The sequence below is a fragment of the Haliotis cracherodii genome, unplaced genomic scaffold, assembly GCF_022045235.1.
Source record: "Haliotis cracherodii isolate W230 unplaced genomic scaffold, xgHalCrac1.p SCAF_9, whole genome shotgun sequence".
Classification (NCBI taxonomy): domain Eukaryota; kingdom Metazoa; phylum Mollusca; class Gastropoda; order Lepetellida; family Haliotidae; genus Haliotis; species Haliotis cracherodii.
Window position 1 is genome coordinate 21282955 of NW_027266343.1, and position 22527 is coordinate 21305481.

Below are 22527 nucleotides of genomic sequence, written 5' to 3' on the forward strand. Positions count from 1 at the left end.
CTTACTACAGTTAATGTACATTGTGTCCTGCTGAAGCAATGTACAGAGGCTAAGCAGTGTGTTACTTAGAAAATGTTTCAAGTCCTCACGCTGAGCTGAGACTGAGCATAACAAACAAACTCAATTATTCAGTGTAACACATCATGATTCTATCATGACTAATACCCTGGACCCTTTTGAGTATGTTTGAATGATACAAACAGTATACAAGTATCCTATACACAAAGAAAATGAGAAAATACAACATACCGTGAGTCGAACGGGATGTACAATTACATCTGTATGAATCATTATAGTAGTTCAAATATAGCATGCACGTTGTCATGGTCATATTTGACTTACATTTCACTCATAACAGTCTTGTTTCAAACAAGGAAATCACCTCTACTGATTAGTGCCGCACTTCAGAGAATATATATAATTGTATTCAAGTTTTGTCTGCCTCCGTCTCCAGCCTGTAGATGTCAAGTAGATCGCAGTGATCAACCTGAGACCAACTAGTTATCATGGTTAACATTTATACTAAGTTATCTTATAATAATTAGATCTACATCAAGTGCTTTTATGAGTTATCATGGTGTAATATTTATACACCATTTCATATAATTATAGTTTAGCAAGTAATAATTATCATCAGGTAAAATGCATATATAAAATATCAGTAGTTTCAGTTATAGCTTTTTAGATGGTTGCTAGCCTAAGGTATCAAGATCCCATCTCCCAGACAAAGGATATTTATTTAAGTATATCTGTCATCACCTACCGGGGTATATTAGAATAACATTACTTCAATTAAGACTCATTAAGGATTAGCCCCATACAAGCTCGTCTATAGTGCCTTAAGGATTAGCCCCCATACAAGCTCGTCTATAGGGCATTAAGGATTAGCCCCACACAAGCTCATCTATAGTGACACCCTAATCTCTTTCAAAGCATCCAGTAAATATGTCAACAAGATTAGTGCCAGTCCAACAGGATTAACAGGATTTAGTATTCCCCTCTGTCTAGCCATCCATTTAGCATAGGACACAACCAATCGTGTATCAACCAATCAAATTCCTTTCTATTGTTCAAACTTTCATTAAATACATACTGTAGCCAAGTTCTAGCAGAGAAGGGGTTTGACTCTCTTACCAAGCAGACCTCTCTCCCACAGCCCAGAGTGTGTACCGACTCTCTGTGGCACCCTCAGTTATTTCTAAGTATATTGTAAATTGTTAATTGTTCTTGTAAATAAAATTGTGATTAGTCTCCTGTGACTCTGGCTCTTTGCTGACTAATTCCCCAAGAAAACCAGCACGTCATTTGGAAGGTATTGTTCACCTAGAACAGTTCCATGATAATTTGGTGGAGAATCCGGGTATGGAAAGTAACTTTGAAAGTGAAATTCCAACAGTGTCTTTAGTTACGCCCCTTGCCAAAAGTGTAATTCAGGCAAAATTTGGCACAAAAACAACAAATTGTTTAGTAGATACAGGGGCATCCATTTGTTGTATTTCGTCTGCTTTTCTGAGCACAGCTTTTGAAAACCTTACTCTTGGAAACTCACCCTTTCCACAGGTTAAAGGTGTTGGCGGCGAATTGCATAAAGTGTTAGGTTCAGTTGTGTTAGATTTTGTCATTGAGGATCAGGAATTTTCTCAAAGATTCTATGTTCTGCCTACACTACCAGAAGCAGTGATACTAGGTGAGGACTTCCTTGATGACAATGATGCAGTCTTAGATTATAGCTGTCATTCCTTGATACTCAACAACAGCACCTCAGATAGGCAATATATCAATTTCATAGCCAATTCAGTGCCAGAGATTAGTGGATTAGCAAAAACAATAGATCAGATTTACATCCCCCCTCAGAGTGAAATTCATTTCAAGGTCAGACTATCAGAAACCAAAGAGGATTCCCTCATCCTGATTGAACCCATTGCTTCCCTCACTGCTCATTCTGAAGTAGCAGGTGGTAGAACTCTTTCCAAAGTGAAATGCAAAACTGCTACATTTAGGCTTATGAATCCCTCCCAAGAAGAAAAAGTTCTTGACAAGGGTACAGTTGTAGGCAAATTTAGTTACATTGACCAAGACTCTGTTTTTGAAATCGGCTCTGACCAACCATTCATCAGTACCGTTAACACCGACAATGAGAACAGAGACAATGACACCGGGGATTATGTTAAAATTGCACAAAAATTAGGATTTGATTTAACCAATACACAACTGACTCCTGACCAACGACACAGACTACTTAGATTCTTGGGACAAAATAGAGACATGTTTTCAACGAGTCTTGCAGATTTAGGAAAGACTGACATGCACCAACATATCATTGAAACTGGCGACCACCCACCCGTTAAGAGTAGACCATATCGCCAATCTCCTCATCTCCAAAAAGTCACTGAAGAACTTATAGATGATTTTCTGAAGTATGATTTAATCGAGGAGTCTACTTCTATGTATTCAGCTCCCATTATCCTAGTCAAGAAACGCGATGGCTCATATAGATTTGTTTGTGACTACAGAAAGTTGAATTCTGTCACTTTACCAATGTCATGGCCTCTTCCTGTTTTTGATGATGTTGTTGATAACATCGCCAATGCACAAGCTAAGATCTTCTCTACTTTAGACCTTGCTAATGGCTTCTTCCAAGTGCCATTACATGAAGATTCAAAGCATAAAACTGCTTTCGTCACCCATCAAGGCCTTTATCAGTTCAAACGTTTACCCCAAGGTTTGACAAATTCTCCACTTTGTTTTCAACAGCTCATGAGCAAGGTGCTAAGAAAATTGCTTTTTAAGGTTGCGCTGATTTACATTGATGATTTGATAATTTACAGCAAAAACTTTGAAGAGCATCTCCAACATTTGGAGCAAGTATTTTACTATCTGAAACAGGCAAAATTGACACTAAAGCCATCCAAATGCAATTTTGCAACGGACAAAGTTTCTTTTCTGGGTCATGTTTTATCATGTGGAGGTGTTCAAGTTGATGACAAAAAGATTGAAGCAATTAGAACCTTTCCAGTGCCCAAATCACAAAAGCAGATCCGCTCCTTCTTAGGTCTCACGAACTTCTACAGGAAGTATGTGAAAAATTACGCTCACATAGCGCTTCCACTGAATGCCTTGCTAAAGAAGCATTCAGAGGCAGAAGTAGGAAAGAAACCAAAGTTCCAATGGTCACTTGAGTGTGATCAGGCATTCAACACCCTCAAACATGCTATGAGTAATACACCTGTTCTGGCGTATCCAAATTTTGACAAAGAATTTCTTCTTGCAACTGATGCCAGTGATATGAGCATAGGTTTTGTTTTGAGTCAAAAAGACGAGAAAAATAATGAACATCCAATAGCTTTTGGTGGTAGAGCTCTTCATGGCAGTGAAAAGAACTGGAGCATTACAGAAAAGGAAGGCTTAGCTCTAGTTGAAGCCATTAGATCCTTTCGTCCATACCTTGCAAATTCCAAATTCACAGTCTACACTGATCATATAGCATTGAAATGGCTGAAATCCATCAAGGATGCCACAGGTAGGTTAGGGCGATGGTCTTTGGAACTTTCTACCTACACTTTTGACATTGTTCATCGCAGCGGCAAAGCCAATGGGAATGCCGATGCTCTCTCACGTAGGGAATATGAGGAAAATATTAACTGTAATGATCAGACAGAAGAAGATGCTGAGAAAACAGTCTTCTCAGTAACTTCAACTCAGCAAAGCAAATCAACTAGCAATACCACAATCTTGCCAAACACCCATTCATCCACACGGGTCACACAGACAACTCAGACTGAGGATATTTGCACACCTATTGTCAATCACTTAGAATCAGACACACAGACAACACATTGGTCAGTCACCTTTGAATATGAAGAGGATTATCAGTCAGTACCAGTTAATGTTGTTGCAGCATTACATGCTACAAATGCTGATGTTACCCAAGACACATTGGTTGAAGTAAGTATAAAAGAACATCCAAATTTACGTCACCTACAAAGGATTTGTCCAGATTTCATCCAAATCTTTGACTACAAAGAGGATGATGTCCTTCCACAAAATGAAAAGGATCGTCAAAAGATTCTTATTGAAGCCAATACTTTTGAAATTGATGAAGGCATCCTATACAGATTTGTTCCACAAAGACAGAAAGGCCATGCAGACAAGTTCATTAAACAGCTGGCAGTCCCAAGAACCCTCAGAAATCAAGTCCTGCAATCCTATCATGACTCAGAGTTTGGCGGTTGCCACCATGGGAAAGAAAGGATGCACAACACCATGAGACCTAAGTACTACTGGCCCAAAATGTACAGCGATATTGCTACTTATGTCCAGACATGTGAGGTATGTCAACAGACCAAGAGGCACTACCATGGCAAGAAGGCACCACTTCGTCCACTACCTGTAGAAGAGGTCTTCACCCGATGGCACGTTGACATTCTCGGTCCCCTGCCAACAACTCCAGATAAGTACAAGTACATTTTGGTTATCACAGATGCATCATCCAGATGGTGTGAAGCCTTCCCACTTCGGACCCAAGAAGCCAAAGAAGTAGCAGATGTTCTCGTCAGAGAAATATTTTGTCGGTATGGCGCACCAAGGACCTTAATTTCAGACAGAGGTCAGAACTTCATGTCCAAACTCATCAAAGCAATTTGTGAACTTTTGGCAATTAAATTTACCCATACCAGCCCATACCATCCTCAAACAAACAGCTGTGTAGAAAGGCTCAACTCTTACATCAATCAATCACTAAGAGCCTATTGTAACAAGTCTCAAAATGATTGGCCCCGTTTCATTCCTGGCATCATGATGGCCTATCGGATGGCTCCAAATTCATCAACTCAAAAATCCCCATATGTTATGCTTTTCGGCCGGGAAATGAGAGCTCCACAAGATGTAGCATTAATTCCAAAAGAAAATTTAGGCCACAATAACAAAAGTTATCTTTCCAATTTGCTTGAGGAGCTTGAAATCACTAGAACAATCGCAGCTGAAAACACTGCTCGGGCTAAGGAGGTGTATTCAGAACAATATAATAGAAAGGCTAAAGAACCAGAATTCGCCCCAGGTCAAAGAGTTTGGCTTTACTGTCAAAAAGTTGAAAAAGGCCTTTCCAACAAATTAACCAAAAAGTGGTATGGTAGCTATTATATCGTCCATACAGGTCCAAATTATACCTACAAACTACGCCGAAGTTCTGACGACAAAATACACAAACCACTGGTCCATGCCAACCGTCTGAAGCCATATTTTGATCCTGCTGATCGTCCACAGTATCCTCCAGAACCATACCTCAATGACACCAGTAACATAGATTCAGGAGTCATGGATGACAATGAGGAACCAGTCAGTGATTCCCAGCCTGACAGCAACAATTCCCCATCAACAAGTTCAACTTACCAAACCGCTGATCAATCACCCCCACAACAGAAAGGTAAGAAGGTCAATTCCAAAACGAAGGCAGGCACTTCCAGCAACAAGAGTTCGAAGCAAAAGACCCCAACAAAGAAGAAAAACCCTGCTCCAAACACAACAGCAAAACCTGCAGGTTCCAGAACGACAACAATGGAGGAAAATCATGCCACACCAGGTCCTATTCCTCCAACCAAGGTAAATGAAAAGGTAAACAAAGGGAAAAGAGGAGTGAATAGTAAGCATCACCAGCCCAAATCCAGAAAACAACCCGACGACAGCCAGGTACAACCTCCAAGTCCAACATCAGGTAATCAAACCAAGGATATCCCTCAGGTTTTCAATCCAGAGGACATCCACTCAATTGTTAGTTCTAAGAGAGCAAATGGCAAAATCTACTACAGAGTGAAATGGAAGGATCCAGAAAGAGGAAACACATGGGAGTATGGCAGCAGCATTCCAGACTCCATTAGGAGAGAATTTCACCTCAAAAGAAGTATGTCAGGAAAACGACGAAAACGTCCACTGAAGAATCATAAGTTTTTCGACAAAAAGGATTCAGCACAAGACAATAAATCAGTCAATGTTCTGTCAGGTAATTCAATGTCAGGGAATGTCCAGCAAACCATGTCCACCAAACCATGCATAGAATTAGATGTCAAACCATATCCGTTTTTTCCAAAACACCTACGAAAAGTCGATCATAAAATAGAAAGAGTTCTGGGCATTGAAATTATTCAAGGAGACTGCTATGTCAAGGTCTCATATAAAGAAAATCCTGATCAATTCACATGCTATTTTGAAAGTGTTCCTCCCCACCTCATACAGCGCTACCTTGATGATAGCTGGGAGGATCTCCGTAATTGGTCCTGTCTAGAAGATAATCCTCGATATGATCCAGAGGAAGCACCAATTTATAAATCCAAAAGGGTTATTTTTCCACATGAAGACTTTGGAAACATCAACACCTTTTACTACCGTATTTCACTCACAGACATTAGTCCCCATGGACCATACCAGGATCAACTCGCCGTACATACAGAACAATGCCAATTGAACATATTCTTGATCAAAATACAAAATCTCCTGAATAAACGGTGCAAATCACGAAACAGCTATTAGCTGTATCTTGTTATGTTTACTTGTGTCCAGTCTTTTCACTATGGGTTGCCAGTTGAGAACAAATGGCATCAGCCTGATCATCTGAGTTATTTGTATCACAGCAAATTTTGAGCATTGACCTGATCAACCAATCTCAAAAGCGAAGTGAAATGACACAAACCGCACCGAAGCGAAGCAAACCATACTGCGAATCGAAACCCAAACCGCACCGAAGCGTAGCAAACCATACTGCGAATCGAAACCCTAACCGCACCAAAGCGAAGCAAACCATACTGCGAATCGAAACCCAAACCGCACCGAAGCGAAGCAAACCGTACTGCGAATCGAAACCCAAACCGCACCGAAGCGAAGCAAACCGTACTGCGAATCAAAACCCAAACCGCACCGAAGCGAAGCAAACCATACTGCGAATCAAACCCAAACCGTACCGAAGCGAAGCAAACCATACTGCGAATCGAACCCAAACCATACCGAAGCGAAGCAAACCGTACCGAAGCAAAATAAACCAAACCCTATCACATTGAACCGAACGAAAATCAAAGCGAAACAAACCAAATAGTTGCGAAAACTAACAAAGAATTCTAAAAAGGATATACACCTTTCTAACACCTTTTGTATACCGTATTAGTGTGATAAATCGATGCACTTGTTATATGCACATGCACATATATGTATGTATAGTTCGTCTAATGATTGTATCCAAAAATAGAAGGATATTACTATTTTTCTCATGATATACTTTTGTAATTTGCCGCCAATATATTCTTCCTGGCCATGACACCGTTTAGTAATAATTATGTACTGATCTTTTACATCATAATTATCATGTTTGTTTTATTTTCTAGTTATTACAGACAAACTGAGGAAGTATTTATATATGACATATTATTTGAACATGCTAACTCTCTTTTCTTTGTTTCCATGTAAAACCTCCATGGACACAGCTTACTATATTACAACCCCAATCCAGGATGTGGAACTCAAGGCCTCCTACATCACCCATAAAACCACCAGTACAGAGTGCCAAGACAAGCCAGCTCCACATCCAGATTCCCTGATGACAGCATTTTTATATTATGTTTTCCTTATATCAAAGAGACTCTATAATAATTATTATTCACTACTACCAGTTTAACTTTATACATTGTCCATCTAAGCCTTCATTATTTTTATTTTTACACGTTTGGGGTCCAAACTTTTTCAGACGGAGGGGAAGTTATCATGGTTAACATTTATACTAAGTTATCTTATAATAATTAGATCTACATCAAGTGCTTTTATGAGTTATCATGGTGTAATATTTATACACCATTTCATATAATTATAGTTTAGCAAGTAATAATTATCATCAGGTAAAATGCATATATAAAATATCAGTAGTTTCAGTTATAGCTTTTTAGATGGTTGCTAGCCTAAGGTATCAAGATCCCATCTCCCAGACAAAGGATATTTATTTAAGTATATCTGTCATCACCTACCGGGGTATATTAGAATAACATTACTTCAATTAAGACTCATTAAGGATTAGCCCCATACAAGCTCGTCTATAGTGCCTTAAGGATTAGCCCCCATACAAGCTCGTCTATAGGGCATTAAGGATTAGCCCCACACAAGCTCATCTATAGTGACACCCTAATCTCTTTCAAAGCATCCAGTAAATATGTCAACAAGATTAGTGCCAGTCCAACAGGATTAACAGGATTTAGTATTCCCCTCTGTCTAGCCATCCATTTAGCATAGGACACAACCAATCGTGTATCAACCAATCAAATTCCTTTCTATTGTTCAAACTTTCATTAAATACATACTGTAGCCAAGTTCTAGCAGAGAAGGGGTTTGACTCTCTTACCAAGCAGACCTCTCTCCCACAGCCCAGAGTGTGTACCGACTCTCTGTGGCACCCTCAGTTATTTCTAAGTATATTGTAAATTGTTAATTGTTCTTGTAAATAAAATTGTGATTAGTCTCCTGTGACTCTGGCTCTTTGCTGACTAATTCCCCAAGAAAACCAGCACGTCATTTGGAAGGTATTGTTCACCTAGAACAGTTCCATGATATCTTTCCCAACTAGGAGACCCCAAAATACTCCCCAGGATTCACAAATAAATGGATCCTTGACAACCCCTGTAATAACTCAAGGGATACATCCAATATCATAGGTGCTTTATCTTTGAGAGGAGGAGCGTAGAATCAAGTGATCAAATCAGTCAGCAAAATCTTGCTAAAACTTTCTTGATATCAACTGCACAGGACTTTTGGATATGTTGTGCTAAAATGGCATATACTGGAAGGAGACAGTGAGGAGATCATCACTGGAACAGTTTAAATCTCACAACTTTTGAAAATGTTTGAAGTGTTTGAGTTCCTTGTGAGGCTGGACCAGACTTCTCAACAACACAGCTGATGTCTGTGTTTCACCTTGCAGTCAAACATACATGAGGAATATTTGGGGTTTGGTAAAAACATTTTTTGGGACAGAAATTAAAAAAAAAAAATTCATCCATCAAGTATTTCTAGCTTCAGCTACATACTTCTCATATGAAACAAGTAGGTTGCTACAGAGTGGCTAATTCTAATAACCTGGGACAAAGACACATTTTCCAGTTACAGCTCATTGACAAAACCTGGTATATTTAACTTTTGTAGGTATTTCCTCTCGACAATTGAGTTTTGTAAGAAATACCCTATGATTTTGCATTCTATTTGACATTATTCAATGATTCTGAGCCATGTCATCAAATGGAAGTAACAGATTAACTTTCCATATGTCAGTAGGCGTTTTGATAAACAACATTTAAAAAACTGAAAGGTGAACTTCAACAAAAGGCAAGTCTAGATAAGGGGACAGTACAGGATGGTAGTCTTTTAAGAGGATAATTTTTTCTTAATATGTCTATAGTCTAGGAATTATGATTTAAACTAATAATTATTGCCTTAGAGACTTGTGCAAGTCTAGTGTGAGTGAGAGAGACAGGTCACAGAGTACTCTGATGTAGACAAAGCCAGTGGTCTGCCAGTCCAGGCTGATTGACCCAGTCCACCACTGTATGACAACACAGTTGGGAGCATCAGTTGATTACATCTGACACTGCAACATGTAAGTGTACAGTGCTCAGTTGGTTATATAGATTTATGTGGTTGCCATGGTAACAGGCACATTCCATTTTGCTAGCCTGCCTCTCCCTCCCTTCATAACTACCCATGCTGAATGTCAGAGCTGTTGTAGCAACTTGCAGTTTATAAATAAATACAACCTCAGTAACACACACCATACCAAGGATGTGCCAGCCATCCCTATCTCTTAGTGGCATAGCACTACAAACAGCTCTTGAATAAACAAAGAAGATCGTCAGGAGCTGATGCCTTAATCGAACTTTCATAGTAAAAATACATGTCAGCACCATATCTTGAATTGGCTGTATACAGGTATATATAGCACAGTATAATCATAGTGTTACAGAATTGAGTCCCTATACGCAGAATAACCATATCTAGCAAGGTGATGTAACATGTGATATGAGGAATGCTTCTCAGAATAAAGAGAGATCTGTTAGAAGGTGAAAATGTTCCAGGAATGCTACAGAGAGGCATTTATCCATGTGGTGCTACTATTGGCACCATGAGATGCATTCACCTCTGACATTTTCTATCTGCACAAAATCTGCACCTGAAGCCTCCATCATGGCATCAGTGTGCAGGGGATGTACAAGTCAGCTTACCTCGGTAAGACTGGTGGAACACTTCATACTCTGAGTCGGAATCTGCACGACGCTCTGGGTTATTGTCGTAGGTCTCAATGTGACTGTCAATGTTCTTTCCACAGGATGCAGATCCAAAGTGATTATCAACATCTTTTCCACACCTAGCCGGCTCCATGTAGTGCTCCATGTTACTACCACCTGGCTCCATGCTACCACCCCACATTGCTGACTCCAGAAGGCGCTCAAAGTTGCCATCACACATTGGCGACTCTATGTTGTGCTCTATCTTACCACTGCACATTGGTGACTCCATATTACCACTGCACATTGGCGACTCTATGTCATGCTCTATCTTACCACTGCACATTGGCGACTCTATCTGGTGCTCTATCTTACCACTGCACATTGGCGACTCCATACTACCACTGCACCGAGCTGACTCCATATAACGCTTAATGTTCCCACCACGTATTGGTGATTCCCTGTGCCGTTCACTGTTACCACTACAAATAGGAGGTTCCATGTTGTGATCTGTGTTTCCACTTCCCCTTGCACACTCCATGTGGCGCTCTATCTTACCACTGCCCATCAGCGAGCCAATGTCTGCCTTACGACAACAGATTGGTGACTCCATGTGGTGTTCACTGTTACCAGGATAAACTACAGATTCAACACTACGCTCAACATTAGCACCACATAGTGGCGAATCCATGTATTGCTCAATGTTACCGCCACAAACAGCAGATTCAAGATGGCATTCTATGCTGCCACCACGTATTGGCGGGCCCAGGTGGCGCCCTATATTACCACCACATAGTGACGACTCTATGTGGCGCTCAAAGTTACCACTGGTCCTCGTGGACTCAATATGACGCTGTATGTTTCCACAGATCACTGGTGACTCCATGTGCAGTTCCACATTATCCCCACACATTTCTGGTGACTCCAGGAGATGTTCCATGTTGCCCCTCCCACACATTGGGGACTCCATGAGGTGTTCAATGTTGGCACCACACATAGCTGACTCGATGTGACGCTGTATGTTTCCACCACATATTGCTGAAGATTCTACATGGCACTGAATGTTGCTTCCATGTATTGCAGCTTCTATATGGCGCTCTATGTTGGCGCCACACAGTGTAGTGGTCACATGGTGATCCATGCAACTATCATATCTGACTGCCTCAACTCGACCATCTCCTTTGTTGTCACACATGATGAGACAAGAGGAATACCTCACGCACTATAATATAATCACAGCCATCACTGCAACTCCAACATGTTAGGACTCCTCTTTCAAACCTCTGCCTTATACTTCAGACATGGAGGGCTAGGTAGATCTAGGTACAGAGCTTCCAAAATAGCGCAAGACTGAAATAACCTACAAAGGGCAGAGTGAGCGAGAGAGACGGCTACACTGACGGCAGATCTCCAACACTGTCTTATCACCTGGCTCCCCCTACAGGCAAGAAGGCTACTTATCATGTACACATTTCCTGTCATTACGATCCAATTTAGTTCTGGTTTCAGAAAATGATACAATTCACTTTATTATTGTGTGTAAAACTACATAGTATCTTTAAGTACTCGCCCTGCTGTGGAATCTTATCTAAAACCAAGGAGTTGGTGCTGACTTGTTTTTGATGCAAACAGTCAGGATGATATAAGCTAGATGTAAACAGTTAAGAACCACAGTCAGGCTACAAATGTTTTCATTGTGAAATAGAAACTTCATAACAAATATATTGAATGAAAGCATCCTGTTGCCCACTCCAAGTTACACTCCACATATCACCACTGTGCCCTTCACAGCTAACTTACACAACAGACTAATAGTTCTTAGTTCTTCACGTGCTCAGTTAACATATTCATATGGTTAAGGAAAAAAACCATCAACACATTACCACATATAGATCAAGGGTCCATGAAGAACAACTTAAGTATCATCATTCAGGCTTTGAAATAAGTTTCTCGCGCCTGAACGGTACACTTAGAAATATTAATGATTCTAAAAGTTTATTATTTGAAACCTCATACACACAACGAGTGAGTGAGTGAGTTAGTTGGGTTTAACGCTGCTTTTAACATTATTCCAGTTATATCACGGCATGTCAGCTTAATGTGGGAGGAAAGCCCGAAGTAATGCAGGTCTCAGACGTTTATCACTGAAACGTGAAACCCACGAGCACTGGTATGGTGCTGACAAACCTAGAAACATAATCGGGGCGAATGGGGATTCGAACCCACAATCATAGGTTTCTGGCGTGCCCAAGGGACGCAACTCTGCACAGCGAATCGCGGCGCCTTAGACGACTGGGCCACCCGTGCCCCCTCATACACACAACGAAATGATGAACATGTGAACACACTGGGTGACTGTTGGAAATTGATGGTCAGACTCTCTGACATTGTTTATGCATGTCATCTTATCCCAATTGTGTTGACCTGTGCTCATAATGTACATCACTGGATTGTCTGATCAACTATTTACAGACTGCCATCATATATAGCTGGAATATTGCTAAGTGAGGCATTAAACAAAAAAACAAAACAAATTTAATGCACACTATGTTTGATGAAATAAATTTGGATAATCAGAAATGAAAATGATATTATCAATCTCAGTGAAAATGAACAAGGCAAACTGCTCAAACTGCAAAAGAAATGCTCATTTTATAGCCAATATTGAAATGTAATGTATAAATGCATAAATGAAATGTAACCCACTTTGTAAATGAATATTACAAAATATAATTAATAAAATATTATTCATATGCCACACTTAAGTGCCATAGGTAATACTAATGCGTGTAAACCTATATCCCTGTCAGTTCACATCTTGTAGACTGAGCGAGTGTTGTTATAACACCGCAGTCTGCAATATTCAAGCCATATCACCGCAGCATTTAATTAAACGAGTTTGGACCTGACCAACTGGCGACCACAATGAAGCAATACTACAAGTATAAAACAAGTCACTAAACCTTAGTGAATGTGGAATTAATATGACTAATCAATATTTCCTTACATCAGTCAGTAACATTTCACCAGTTTTACCAATAGCTATTTGGATAACAAATCTCATCAACCATTATCAATCCTGTAATGATAATATTTTTATGTAATCCTCAGGTTGCAATTCCCCTGCACCTAGTTCCCTATCTCCACCTGGCCTATCTTCCCCAAAATACCCACCAATTAAGACATTTTCTAACAATCAAAAAGCTATCCAGGTAAACAGTGTAGTGAAGGTTTATACAAGACTCCAGGTGCTGGGGTTGTCTGGCCACGTACACCAGCCCTGATAATGGCTGTTTATAAACACTTAAGGAACTGCTTCCAAAACTATGTGTTTGGCACTTTGGTTCCAATTCGCCTGCCCTAATACATCTACATTTAACTGCACGGGTCTATATATTCGGTCCCCAGTAAGTTTTCCAAGCATATAGCTGAATGGTTGTGTTGTCTGATAGATGTTTGCACCTGTTCTCATTGACTAGCAGGAACACAGAGTGCAGTGTACAGCCCCGGCTGATAGTCTTGCGTTGCTGAGTATACTGGTAGACCTTGTAACAATGATGGATCACAGCCCTGTTCACACTCACTATGCTCTATGGTGCAGATATTTCTGACATATCTTGCTACCGGTAGTCACTTCTGTGGGGTACTTATAAACGTAAAGAAGGCTGATGATGCATATCAAATAATGATTAAACCAGGTACACATAAAGATGTCAGAGTGTAATATGTTACAGGACAATCCATATGTAGCTAATATTTGTCTTATTAACCCATGTTATTATAATAGTACAGCTGTGTTTTCACAAGTCCTGTAGCCAGAACAACATGTTGTATTCACTTTCATAAATATGTTTTAAAAGAATACTTAGGTCATCCACATTTTTTTCATGTGTTTCTCATCTCCAATCTCAACCAGCAAGGGAGCAGGCGGGCGAAATAAAAAAGTAATTTTGTTTTCACTGATTGTGTTAATTTATGAGATTTTAAAGTTTAAAGTACCAGCCTTTAAATTAAGTTATGATGTGCATTGGAAACAATTTTGTTTCAAGCTATACTGAAAAAAGTCAAGCTGGCCTGATTTTATTATTAATGTGCAATGGCAGTGGTAGTATTTTATCATATCGGGGCATAGTTGTCCACAGGAGCAGGTAAAATTGTGACATGAAAAAAAAAACTTTTCGCGAAACTGCAGGGCGGTTGGGACATGGGAAACTCAGAAAAAATATGGTCAACCTTAGGGGGTGTCTTTAGATTAGATATTATATACAGCTACAAATTTGAAAGACATAACCCATCATTACATTCTCTTTGGTCTCAGTTTTCAGCAGCCTGACAGGCATGTTGATCACTGATTGACACATCTATGCGACTCAAGAGTGAACACAACTACCCTGAACTAACATTATTCATAGATGTCTGTAATAATGCTAATCTGTGTCACATTACACAAGCATAGAACAGATGTAAGCATGACAAACAACATAATCATGTGTGTTGATATATGTTAGCATACCATCATGATTAAAATATGGAACCACCAATGAAGACTCGAGTTAGAATTGGTCTTAGCAACACATGCTTCTCGTAACAGGCGACTAACATGATGGGGTGGTAAGGCTTGCTGACTTGGTTCATGTATGTTATCATATCCCAATTGTGTAGAACGATGCTTATGATGTTAATCATTGGATTGTCTGGTCCAGACTCAATTATTTACAGACCGCTGTCCTATAGCTGGAATATTGTTGAGCGTGGCAATAAAACAACTCAGTGAGAAATAACCATATATTTCAACTACCGGCAGGTAGTATTCACTGTACCTCACCTTTATGTACAGCATTATTAGATAACTATTTCAACCACAGCTAGTAACACATAAAATCAAATATTTCAAAATATTTATGACCAATTTAATTTACCTTCATTTGTTAGGAAGAAGCTTAGCTCATCGCCAATGTCCGGTGTCCTGCATACATCCTTGTTGACCACCCAATATTCTGGCCTGTCCAGCAGCAGATCAGAATCATCTGGTAAATCATCTGTAGAAATCCTATTGGGATCACATGCAGTCATTCCGAAAGCAAGTCCACCGACATAGGAGCGGTCAATGCCCAATATCTGGATGACAACTTTCTCCCCACATCGTAAAGGACAGGACGTAAACACATAGCCGTTACAGTACTCATCCCGGAGTCTGCAGGCAATTGTCTTATCTGCTGTCACACGAATATTTTTGCCTCGATTGTCATGAAATGTCATGTGTTGGAAGTCTATATTTGCGTGATATCTGACAACTGGGAGCTGTGACGTCGACTCGTTCACTGAGAATGAAGAAAAGGAGAAGAGTTCTTGCTCCACTGATACAGAGGAGGAAGTGTTGGGTTGTTGTACACGGTTGTTGAGGGCCACAGGCTGATCTGAAACGACACCAAGAATGTATGACTGAAACAAGGGCCTGTATTGCTCACCTGGATATTTACGTAATCATGACAAAATATACATTTGCATTGTACATGCATATAATAATGCAAATATTTTGTAGTTTTGTCAGCATCTAAAATAGGTGGATGGAAAATCTGACAGCATGAACGTGTATTTCTCTAGATACAAATTTAACATAATGATCTGAATCGTTTCCATGTTATGATCCAGGATAAATCATATTAAAGGTATTATTCTCTTCATAACAAACAAATGTATAAAATGTTTCTGTTTATTATAGGGTGGGGATGATATCGGTGTGCATGTTATGGTGAAGGTTCTAACTCCTTTACCACATTCTACATAGTGAGTGAGTGAGAGAGTTTAGTTCTATGCCAAATTTTAACAGTATCGTCGTCAAATCACAGCAATGGAGACACCACAATCTGATTCATCACCAACTGTCATCACTCAAGCCAGGCCCTCCCTATCGATGGCAGTACACATAATCTTCACACACCTGGCAATCTTTTTTGATAACTCTTAGAACTAAAACGCCTTTAAAGATGGGACAGCTGAAATGTGGCATAGCCCATCCTATTGACGGATTGCTTGAATTGTTTCTATATGTACAATCTTTCACAGCAAGTGAGTTAAAACGACAGGTAGGTAGTGAGGCAGCATGTCAGACAGGTAGCGTGAGGTAGTGTATGAAGTAGTGTGTGAGTGAGTGATGTAATGTGTCACTGTGTGAGGCAGCATGTGAGAGAGGTACAGGAGGTAGTGTATGAAGTAGTGTTAGAGTGAGTGATGTAATGTGTCACTGTGTGAGGCAGCATGTGAGAGAGGTACAGGAGGTAGTGTATGAAGTAGTGTGTGAGTGAGTGATGTAATGTGTCACTGTGTGAGGCAGCGTATAAGTGAGGTAGTGTGAGGTAGTGTATGAAGTAGTGTGTGAGTGAGTGATGTAATGTGTCACTGTGTGAGGCAGCATGTGAGAGAGGTACAGGAGGTAGTGTATGAAGTAGTGTGTGAGTGAGTGATGTAATGTGTCACTGTGTGAGGCAGCGTATAAGTGAGGTAGTGTGAGGTAGTGTATGAAGTAGTGTGTGAGTGAGTGATGTAATGTGTCACTGTGTGAGGCAGCATGTGAGAGAGGTAGTGTGAGGTAGTGTATGAAGTAGTGTGTGAGTGAGTGATGTAATGTGTCACTGTGTGAGGCAGCGTATAAGTGAGGTAGTGTGAGGTAGTGTATGAAGTAGTGTGTGAGTGAGTGATGTAATGTGTCACTGTGTGAGGCAGCATGTGAGAGAGGTAGTGTGAGGTAGTGTATGAAGTAGTGTGTGAGTGAGTGATGTAATGTGTCACTGTGTGAGGCAGCATGTGAGAGAGGTACAGGAGGTAGTGTATGAAGTAGTGTTAGAGTGAGTGATGTAATGTGTCACTGTGTGAGGCAGCATGTGAGAGAGGTACAAGAGGTAGTGTATGAAGTAGTGTGTGAGTGAGTGATGTAATGTGTCACTGTGTGAGGCAGCGTATAAGTGAGGTAGTGTGAGGTAGTGTATGAAGTAGTGTGTGAGTGAGTGATGTAATGTGTCACTGTGTGAGGCAGCGTATAAGTGAGGTAGTGTGAGGTAGTGTATGAAGTTGTGTGTGAGTGAGTGATGTAATGTGTCACTGTGTGAGGCAGCATGTGAGAGAGGTACAGGAGGTAGTGTATGAAGTAGTGTGTGAGTGAGTGATGTAATGTGTCACTGTGTGAGGCAGCATGTGAGAGAGGTACAGGAGGTAGTGTATGAAGTAGTGTGTGAGTGAGTGATGTAATGTGTCACTGTGTGAGGCAGCATGTGAGAGAGGTACAGGAGGTAGTGTATGAAGTAGTGTGTGAGTGAGTGATGTAATGTGTCACTGTGTGAGGCAGCATGTGAGAGAGGTAGTGTGAGGTAGTGTATGAAGTAGTGTGTGAGTGAGTGATGTAATGTGTCACTGTGTGAGGCAGCGTATAAGTGAGGTAGTGTGAGGTAGTGTATGAAGTAGTGTGTGAGTGAGTGATGTAATGTGTCACTGTGTGAGGCAGCATGTGAGAGAGGTAGTGTGAGGTAGTGTATGAAGTAGTGTTAGAGTGAGTGATGTAATGTGTCACTGTGTGAGGCAGCATGTGAGAGAGGTAGTGTGAGGTAGTGTATGAAGTAGTGTGTGAGTGAGTGATTACATTTCTGATGTTTACCAGAACTTGTAGAAGTATTGAAAAGGTGGGTTGGTATCAAACATAACAATAAAATTAGCCACCTTCTGACTGTGTGAGGAGAAAAGGTTAACCTTGAGTTGCCCTAGGGAATATTTGGTATCTTGTTAAGATCACATAAAGATGAAACGACCAGAGAGAGCAGACAAACATGTTTGTCACGGAAAAACACTTGTGCAAATACATGAGAGCAGCGTGCAGTTACAGCAACCAGACTGACAGACACGTTCTCCTGACATATATTTGGTCGGTCTGGCTGGTAGAAGTCACGTCTCACGCACACAGTCACACGCTCAGTCAGTGACACAGCCACACACACACAGCCAGTCTCAGTCACAGTCTCACACACACTCAGTGTCACACACACAACCATAGCACACACACAGCCCGTCTCACACACAGAGTCATACACACACATTCACAGTCTCACACAGACAGCCTGTCTCACAGTTACAGCCTCACAAGTCAGAGAGTGTTACACACACACATTCAGTCTCACAAAAAAATAGCCACTGTCTCACACACTCGGTCACAAAGTGTCACTCACACTCAGTCAGTCTCACACACACTCAGTCTTAGTTACACACAGTCACAAACTGTCACACACACTCACTCACAGTCTCACACACACTCAGTCACAAAGTGTCACACACTCAGTCAGTCTCTCACACACTCAGTCACAGTCTCACACACTCAGTCACAGTCTCACACACTCAGTCACAGTCTCTCATACACTCAGTCACAGTCTAACACACACACACAGTCACAGTCAGACTGACATTATTGGTGGGTCTGGCAGGCAGAAGTCACATCTCACACACACAGTTATAAGATGCACATTCTCATATCTGGAATATGAAGGCTAGAAGTAATGTAGTAAATTCTGAAACAGGAACAAATTATAAGTACTAAACACTCAAAGACGTTTGGAATTTGTGGCATAAAGAGTCATGTCATACAGTTTATCATTTTATCACATATTGGTTTTGTCTTGTTTCAGAATACTTATAGCAGGGTTTTTTTTATTAAGAAACTTAACTTAGTCTTAACAAATAGACAACCATAGACAAAACATAGCATGTAGGATAAAATCTATACTCTTATAAGGTACAATACAATATATTTGAATTAGTTGAATACCAAGGGCTAGATGTGACATTTGTGCAGCCAGACAATAACTAAGTTGATTTTCCTGGTGGTTATCCATTACTTGGCCTACATTTTGACTGCCTATTGCTCAGTTGGTCAGATAACTCGACATCAGTTCAAAAAGACCCCTTGGCATGACAGGTGAACCAGAGATGACTCACTTATATAGCAATGTGGTTCACAAAGGCAAATCACTAGCAGTAACGCCATAATCTCTAAGTTTACAATCTGACTGATGCATGGCATATATAACACTTTATGAGTTTGGGACATAAATCATGGCAGCATGTTCATCAGGAACACATTGCAGTGTATTCAACCTACCTGGTGCTTCTTGCGGGAACTCTACTGCACAGGTGTTCCCATAGATGTCCAAAAGCGCCCACAATGGGGTACTGGTAATCACCCCTGAGAAGAACACCCCTTTCTCTTCCCCATTCATGCTGTAGAAGACATCCCCTGCTCTCGTCACCCAGAAGCACAACAGACAGTTTGTGTTGGCGTATCTCTCTCCCAGTGCTTTTGCCCAGTTGCCTGGTTTGTTGGTCAAGTCAGGACATGCATAGCGAGGCAATTCTGCCCCTCGCAGAACAGAAGGGTCAATGTTGGTGAAACCGAAACGTAGTACACCACTCCAACTGGAAGAGGTATCTACAAATTTGACGAAAACCTTTTCGTTGATGTTGACAGGGCGATTACTGAAGCAGATGCCCTTACAAAAACTGTCTATTCGTCTGGCACGTGTTCGGTCTGGGCTGATGTCAATGTTGTCTCCATGAACTTCATGGAAATGCAGAGGCCAATCAGAGCGGAGACTTTGCAATTCACCAGATAATCCTGGAAAATAACAAATCAAGATAACTAAAAGAACTCAGTTTACAAAAAATAATTTCTTAATGAGAGCTAAAAGTTCCAGAACTGGTTTTGGTCATTGATGAAAAGTCAAAGTTTACTTTTGCATTCACAACCACGACAAATCCAGAACAACCATGATTACAAAGATGATTCCAAATAAACTAGCAGGCCAAAGTCTACTCCCCAACACCTGCAAACACATGATGTTTATATCTGTACATGCATGATACAATCCCCTAATATATTGCAAAGTGGAATCACTGTCAACAGTTGTAGCATGACTCAGTATTTTCACAGTTTGACTTGAGACATGTCCCCCATCTTCCATCTTGAAGTCAAGAGAGATCACCAAACACATTAAAAGCAGGCCCCATGGTGCTTTCCTTCATAAATCTGATAACTGTTTCCTATGTTATCATGCCAGGACAGTTAGGCTTCACATGATGTCTAGGCCCTTGGGCTGGTACATCACTGTACAGGTGCTGTACATGAAGAGAAGTCAATGTTGTGTAGCACCCCAGTCAGAAGTCCAGCTATGTCACACTTGCCTGGGACAGTCGAACCTATGGTGGACCCATTGGTTGTGATTCTCCGGTTCCCAATTGTTGGACGACTTTCCTTTGTACTTCAGTTAGTGGCATGATTTTGCTTTTCACAGTATTAAAGAATTTGTTATCCATAAAAATTGTGTCTATCTTGTCATCCGTCAACTTCTAAGTAATGCCTATCAAACAATGATTTTGCAGTTAAATAGTTGCTAACAGTCAACATTTTGGCAACTGAAAACCACCCCATATCATAGGTCTGTATTGTTACGTTTGAGATCCATCTTCTGTCATTGCTGCATCTTTTATTCCAACAATAACAAAAATTTGGTACCAAGTAAGATCCTATTCATCATGTTCGTGCATCACATATGGTTTATGTGGTGGGTGTTTTTCATGCATGTATATCAAAATGACCTATGTATTTCTACAAAACAAACTGTGTGACCCCATACCCAGAAGAAGCTAAGGTCTGTATTTGCTTCCAGGAACAATGCCATATTCAGCTTTGTACATCACATGGGAAGAACATAGTTTACATAGATTAAAAAAGATTAAAAAGTCTAGCACAAACTATAAAATCTAGAAACCCATCATTGCATAAACTGTAAAAGAACACCAAATGTTTACTGAAAGATGAGTCTCTAAGTTGATTTGACAGAATATATTAAAGTAATACAAAGACCTGATACCGAAACTTATGAATGCTCTGCTATTGAATGTTTCCCCACTAGCTGCTCCTACAGTGCACTAAGCTTCAGTTGCTACATAGTGCCATGTTAGCTGTTCCTACAGTGCACTAAGCTTCAGTTGCTACATAGTGCCATGTTAGCTGTTCCTACAGTGCACTAAGCTTCAGTTGCTACATAGTGCCATGCTAGCTGTTCCTACAGTGCATTAAGCTTCAGTTGCTACATAGTGCCCCGCTAGCTGCTCCTACAGTGCATTAAGCTTCAGTTGCTACATAGTGCCATGTTAGTTGCTCTTACAGTGCACTAAGCTTCAGTTGCTACATAGTGCCATGTTAGCTGTTCCTACAGTGCATTAAGCTTCAGTTGCTACATAGTGCCATGTTAGCTGTTCCTACAGTGCACTAAGCTTCAGTTGCTACATAGTGCCCCGCTAGCTGTTCCTACAGTGCATTAAGCTTCAGTTGCTACATAGTGCCATGTTAGCTGTTCCTACAGTGCATTAAGCTTCAGTTGCTACATAGTGCCCACTAGCTGCTCCTACAGTGCGTTAAGCTTCAGTTGCTACATAGTGCCATGTTAGCTGTTCCTACAGTGCGTTAAGCTTCAGTTGCTACATAGTGCCCACTAGCTGCTCCTACAGTGCGTTAAGCTTCAGTTGCTACATACTGCCATACTAGCTGCCCCTACAGTGCGTTAAGCTTCAGTTGCTACATAGTGCCATGTTAGCTGTTCCTACAGTGCACTAAGCTTCAGTTGCTACATAGTGCCCTGCTAGCTGCTCCTACAGTGCATTAAGCTTCAGTTGCTACATAGTGCCATGTTAGCTTCTCCTACAGTGCACTAAGCTTCAGTTGCTACATAGTGCCATGTTAGCTGTTCCTACAGTGCATTAAGCTTCAGTTGCTACATAGTGCCATGCTAGCTGTTCCTACAGTACACTAAGCTTCAGTTGCTACATAGTGCCATGTTAGCTGTTCCTACAGTGCATTAAGCTTCAGTTGCTACATAGTGCCATGTTAGCTGTTCCTACAGTGCATTAAGCTTCAGTTGCTACATAGTGCCATGTTAGCTGTTCCTACAGTACACTAAGCTTCAGTTGCTACATAGTGCCATGCTAGCTGTTCCTACAGTACACTAAGCTTCAGTTGCTACATAGTGCCATGTTAGCTGTTCCTACAGTGCACTAAGCTTCAGTTGCTACATAGTGCCATGTTAGCTGTTCCTACAGTGCACTAAGCTTCAGTTGCTACATAGTGCCCCGCTAGCTGCTCCTACAGTGCATTAAGCTTCAGTTGCTACATAGTGCCCCGCTAGCTGGTGCTGCAGCAGCCCATAATGCTGTGCAGGATTTCAGCTTTTGGAAGTATGGATTCACC

The 22527-nt window shown here is 40.8% G+C and overlaps 1 protein-coding gene across 3 annotated transcripts in view; it reads right to left on the bottom strand.

Annotated features, from left to right (window-relative positions):
* LOC139452025 (protein neuralized-like) overlaps positions 1 to 22527 on the bottom strand; it is a 60893-nt gene that overhangs the window by 12126 nt on the left and 26240 nt on the right. For 2 of the 3 annotated variants that reach the window (XM_071233307.1, XM_071233306.1), the window contains exons 2-3: positions 19384 to 19896; positions 15164 to 15661 (exon numbers count right to left, since the gene is read on the bottom strand). In XM_071233307.1, the coding sequence (XP_071089408.1) occupies positions 15164 to 15661; positions 19384 to 19896 (1011 nt within the window). Of the gene's footprint in view, positions 1 to 10241; positions 11645 to 15163; positions 15662 to 19383; positions 19897 to 22527 lie in introns of those variants that run through there. The other variant, XM_071233304.1, reaches the window with a different exon arrangement.